General features: G+C 35.2%; 1 protein-coding gene across 1 annotated transcript in view; it reads right to left on the reverse strand.

The window, feature by feature from the left end:
* The window catches only part of LOC106881643 (OTU domain-containing protein 5), a 43509-nt gene extending 40506 nt beyond the window's left edge, over window positions 1-3003 (reverse strand). The window contains exon 1 of the mRNA XM_014932108.2: window positions 2353-3003. Within this exon, the coding sequence (XP_014787594.1) occupies window positions 2353-2829 (477 nt within the window). The 5' untranslated portion in view covers window positions 2830-3003. The remainder of the gene's footprint in view (window positions 1-2352) is intronic.
* Between the last annotated feature and the right edge of the window lie 3221 nt (window positions 3004-6224).

The raw sequence follows: 6224 nt of genomic DNA on the forward strand, positions 1-6224 counted from the left end.
TGTGTGTGTGTGTGTGTGTGTGTGTGTGTGTGTGTGTGTGTGTGTATATATATATATATATATATATATATATATATATATACGTGCGTGTGTATGTATGTATATATATATATAGTGAGCATCATGCAAATAATAAACATGATTAAAAAAGCATGTGCATTAATTGAAATACCAAATAAATGAGATTTACAAATTAGAATCCAAAATGTGTCCGATTTCATTTTAAAATAATTACTGAGAGGAATGTTAAACTGTTTGCACTATTACGAATAGGAATTATAAATGTTTGCAGTGGAAAAGAAATGAGGGGGAAGAAGGACAAAAAGAAAAAGAAATTATCAAGCAAACGATTATGGAACAAATAAATTTAGGCCAGCCAGCGATATAGCAACAATTATAATGAAAACATCACGAGATACATTCAACATAAAAATATACAAAGAAAGCAGAAAGAATTATCTTGATTCCGAAGAAAAATTGACAAGAGGGAAAATTAATAAGGTGGAAGGTATTCAGATGATTTGATTACTAAAATATTTGAGTAAATATTTTTCATAGCGTCTGTTGATTTTTGGCACACACGCATATATATATATATATATATAATCACAAACACACACATATGTGTGTAATAACACCAACAAAATATAGTGATGATGCAGTAGGGGAAAAAATCGAAGAGATATTATGTAACAACAGAAGCAAGCACGGTGACGGAGTACTTTGACGGAAAAAAATGAATAATAAGCCAGATTTAGTGCGCATACAAAAATATATATCTACACCGATTTTGTATACAGATTGAATCACGACAAAAAAAAATACAAAAGAATCCTGTAATATAACTACATGCTATTACGCTTATATATATATTTCAACAAAAAAAAACAGCCAAACAAGATTTCAACTAAATGTACCCTTTACACAAAAACAAAACAAAGACTATTATTTATATATATATATATATATATATATATATATATATATGAAAGGTTGTTCTGGGTGATAATTAAAAATGAACGATGTGACGAGGGTGAAACGAATAGCAGAACCATCATGAGGCGAAGAGAATTTACAGGAAAAGACTGAGTCGTTATTTTTTTTTAGAAGCAAATGACATGGTATTCAGGAATCCATTTTTATTCTAACTTATGTATGTGTTTAGAAGATCAAAGTATATATTTAAGGCATTACACACACACACATTTATGCATTGTCCCTCTTACCATGTCGAAGTATAAGCCATTTATCTTTATTAAAAAGCATTATTCGAATAAATTTTCTTCCGTTTGTTGTTTGAAATATTTACCATTCAAATAATAAAACTGGTCATTAAGTAGAAATCAGTAATACGTTCGAGAAATATGAGAAAAGAAAGTAAATTTAATTTGAGCCAATAATGTTCGCATATTTCTTGATCCTCATAGAATGTTCTAGAAAAAAGAAAAAAAAACTACGTCTGCATATATTGCTAATGTTTGCATATATATACGGTTAAGATACCTGACATTAATAATAAAAGAAACTAATATAGATTAATTTGTAATATATAAAGCTATATTTGTTATTATTTCGAATTTCCTACATGACAAAACAAAAACATTACAATGGGAAAGACAAGCAAGGATGAACCGAAACCCTAAACTGTCCAAGAGACTTTTCTTCATTTGTTCAGAAGTTGATTATTTTTCACAGCACATAAGAAACCAGATTTTGTTAAAATGTATTATGACAACTTATAATGTATAATATAAATTAAATATGTTGAAAATTAAGCTATTTATATACCCAATGCCTAATTTCAAAATGTCTGTGTATGATGGATGTTGTTGTAGAAGCTATTATTATTTATTTCATTGTCACAAAGATGATATAATAATAATAATGTGCTCTGGCAATATAATAACATAAAGTGTAGTAGGTCTGAAATAGAGGTATATTATTACTATGGAAGTCAACTAAGCCATTGGGACAGGTCAAATGTCCTAGTCCTCGGTCCCTAGAGGCTTAATGTCTCCCACTAACTGGTTATTAATGAGTGATGTCATTAAGTGGAGAAAGGCCAAAGACAGCGAACTGCTAATGCAATAATAGTTTTCTCTTACTGGCTGCCCACTCTCCTACTAAGCCACCATACAAAGGCCTAATGGACATTTTAAGCTCAAGGGGAAAAAAACAGAAAATAAATACATAGGTCTTATTATTACTATCAATCCAACTGATTTCTATTATTAAATATAAGAGCATTATTATTACTATCGTCATTTATATCGCTATTATTATTATGACATAGATATTGCTTAAGGGTGTAACGGTTTTGTCTAGTTGGTCGCTAATCACTGTGACTCTTACCTCGTCTGTATTGTCTTGAAATTGGCGTCCAGGAGTTGCATGCTCATCTTCACTGTTGTAGCCGCCGTTCATGGAATCATATTCAGAAGGTGGGGAGCCACTACCGGCCACTCCAACCCCTACAGGGCCTGCTCCAGGCACTACACTCCCGCCAACTACAACGTGAGACGAAGATGATGTCGGAGGGTGATGACCCCCGCGAGGATCATGTCTATGTTTACGTACATTCCTATGTGGTGATGACCTGTGCCGTCTTTTGTTGTGGTTTGGGTTATTATCGTGTCCATCGTATGAGCTGCCACCTGAATCCCGTTTATCTTCGAAAGAAGTGGAAGCAGGAAGCCATCGGGTGGGAGAATTTCTAGAACGTCCCACTTTTTCGTGTCTAGATTCGTTTGAGGACGGGTGGTGGCTATGGTCCGTATTCTCTGGATCATTCTTATCCTTTGTTGTCTTCTTCTTTGGAAGAATAGTCATGTTTTAGAATTAGATAGACTCTTTACGTCCTTCTACAAATTTAATTGGCACTTGATATATGTTGTGAGCTGATAGTGATCGCCCGTTCGATTCGCACTAGGCACTCTAATGGCAAACTGCCAGCGAAACGAAGTAAACATGGCGCCTGGACATTTGACGTCAGACAACGCAAACAGGAGAATTGACAAGGGAGATAATTAAGACACTGTCACTACCTTTTTGTTTATAAGATTATTTCAGGTTTTGTGAATAGTATCACTATCCACTTGCATTTATATACACGCGCTCTCTCTTGGAAAATACATACATACGCATACACCCTCTCTATAAATATATATATACACAAAATTGATGTAGAAAAAATCTAGCCTTGTCCCATATAATTCCCAAAAATTTACTCGACGTAACAAGATAAGAAGAGTGTGTATATATGTGTTTGTGTTTAATAGTCGCGACCACTCAGGTAGCCACACAGTATACACACACACACATATACATATGTGAAACAAAGTAAAATTCATTGTCACAAACCGATACCAATAAGTGCGCACGCGCGCGAGTACTTGAGATTTCTATTATTTATTTTCTAAATAACATTTCCTTTTAATTAACGTACGTTTTAAACAAAAAATATCAGTCAGTAGCAGTCTAAACATTAGTAAAACATATGCTGAAATAGTGAGCCGTCGGTGTTGTTTTGTTTTCTATTTAATTACCCTGTGCGTTTTATAGACGAAATCCCACACTTGCTTACAGATAGTAGTTCCCTGGTATAAACAAAAGAGGCGTATGTTACGGGAGAAAAGTAGAACCGTATGTTTTCAACGTGTTTCTTAGTCCTTTTCTTTGCCGTCGCAGAACCTAAACCGAAACTTTGCTATCTATATCTTCTTAGGACACAACCCTAACATACATGCATAGACCTTTTTGTTTATATTTCAGATTTATGTCAACGGAGACCGTAACCTTCCCACTCAAATGACTTTCGTTGTTTATTGTTTTGAAAAATAGATATTTACAAAACGATAAGTGAAGTCTGTAAACTTTTTTCTTCTATTTCTGACCACGACCGTTCATCAAATTAATGAAAAATTAGTCTGATCACGCTGCTTTGGTTTCAAATGTCCATGTTCTTTTAAAATTTCCCTCAAATGAATTATACATTTAATTGAATAGGTTACCATCAGTTCGTTCAAGTACTTTCTGATGCAATAACTTTACCTATGTAAAAATAGGAAGCTTAGCATGTCTAGTATTTCTTTAATTTAAATCAGTTGTTGTTTTTAGCACCCAAGTCAGCTGTCATCCAGCAAACCTATGATCGAAGTATTACAACTGAGACCAGCCCGTCTTATTTTCGGATCACATTGTCCAATGTGTCCCTCCTAGTTTTTAAAACGGTAAGGTATTATTAAGGTTGCGATTTAGAAGATGTTTAGCCCAGGTCAACTCTGGTCTACCAGATCTATGATGAAAGGAATTATAGCCGTAACTATTCCGTCTTTTTCTTTTTAGACAGTTTATCTCAAATTATATTACCCAATGTATCTTTTTTCTTAAGACAGCAGAATGTTATTTGAAAGATTTGATTGTTATTTCTGACAGGTCAAACGAGCCTATAGACGCTCTCTTGTTGGGGATATATTTGGTAGAAATATAGTCTCATTGAGATGATGAGGTACAGTTTCTTTATGGAGAAGATAAGCTTCAGCTGTATGTGAGTCCATAAATCATTGGATTTTTTTATTTTTTTTATGTTGGCTACGTAGGATAATAACAACGGCAACTATTGGTACTCATCTCTTCCTGGTGTCAGAACATAAGAAGGAACAAATGTTGCTTCAGAAAACTATTTTGGTGTACCAGTACAAATCTGGTACACCAACAAGATAGTGTTCTGAAGCAACATTTGTTACTCCTATATCCAACCTAATCATACATTTGCAATTATCAACCTAAAAGTCAATAATCAAGCTAGTCACAGAAATCAACCAGCAAACTCCAACAACTACTAGAAGGTACTAAAATCAGTGAGAAAAACTTGAAAGAGGCAGTGTGTCAGAGTGCAGAAGAGAGAAGTAGGTGTAGGAAATGAACACAGAAAGAAAGGTAGATTCAAGATCATACCTGAAAATAGATTGTTGAACACTAAAAGGTTAAGATCAAGTGAAACCACAGCTGATCAGAGAGAGGATTCGAAAGTTGAGTACCAATTAATGGACTTTAGAATTAAATGAAGCTACAGAAAATAAGAAACATTGAATAGAACTGAAGGGAACACACCAAACCAAAATGATGTTAAAACTATGAGACTGTTTAAGAAATGAATGACAGAAACAAGAAGTAATTTGAATATGTTTATCAAGGACAAGAATGAAAAGATCTTGTCAAAAAAAGAACAAGATGTATACTGGGTGAAATATGAGGGTAGACTGACTATGAAGGAGTGATGCTAAAGCTGTGAAATCTTGCATGCATTCATTTCAACTATCCTTATTAATAGCTTCATTATTTCTTTCCGGATAGGCTGACATCTGACTGTTCAAAGAAGACTTCAAAAGTAGTAGCAATTTCTGAAAATGGACAAAATTTAGTATCGTAGTATTATCAAGTACTTGCAGAAAAAGGGTTTCGTCCCCAAGGACATTCATGCCAACATGGTTACTACATTAGGGGATGATGCTCCAGCTTTATCAACAGGGCAAAAGTGGGCAGTTGAATTTAGGAGTGGGAGGTAGAATCTTGGAGATGACCCAAAGTCTGGACGCCCTGCAACTACCACCACCAAGGAAAACATTGATCATGTTTATCACATGGCGATGGATGACAGGCAATTGACTATAAATTAAACAGCCAATGCTGTTAGCATATCTTGTGAGAGTATGGAGAATATTCTGCACAATGAACTTGGCATGGCAAAGGTTTCTGCTCAGTGGGTGCCATTTTTTTCTGACACCTTATCAAAAGCACCCCAAGCTGATCACATCATGAGAAAATCTGACATTGTTTGAGGCAAATCCAGCTGCTTTCCTTGAATGTTTCCTAAGCTAGGATGAGTGTTGGCTTTATCACTTTCAGTCAGAGACAATGGCTTTATCACTTTCAATCAGAGACAATGGCTTTATCACTTTCAGTCAGAGACAAAGAGACAATCCATGCAGTGGAAACATCTCCTCACCTGCTCCAAAGAAGGCCATCTGCAGTGAAGGTAATGGCCTCAGTTCTGGGGGATGCAAAAGGCATTTGGTTGACTATCTTCAAAAGGGCCACACCACCAAGGGAGAACATGATGCCAACTTGCCGAGGCAGTTATGAAGGGCTATCAAGACCAAACACCCAGGAAAACTGATGAAAGGGGTGGAGTCTTGTTTCATGAGGACAATGCTCCAGCACAG

Source organism: Octopus bimaculoides, chromosome 6 (genome assembly GCF_001194135.2).
Source record: "Octopus bimaculoides isolate UCB-OBI-ISO-001 chromosome 6, ASM119413v2, whole genome shotgun sequence".
In the NCBI taxonomy this organism is placed as follows: Eukaryota; Metazoa; Mollusca; class Cephalopoda; order Octopoda; family Octopodidae; genus Octopus; species Octopus bimaculoides.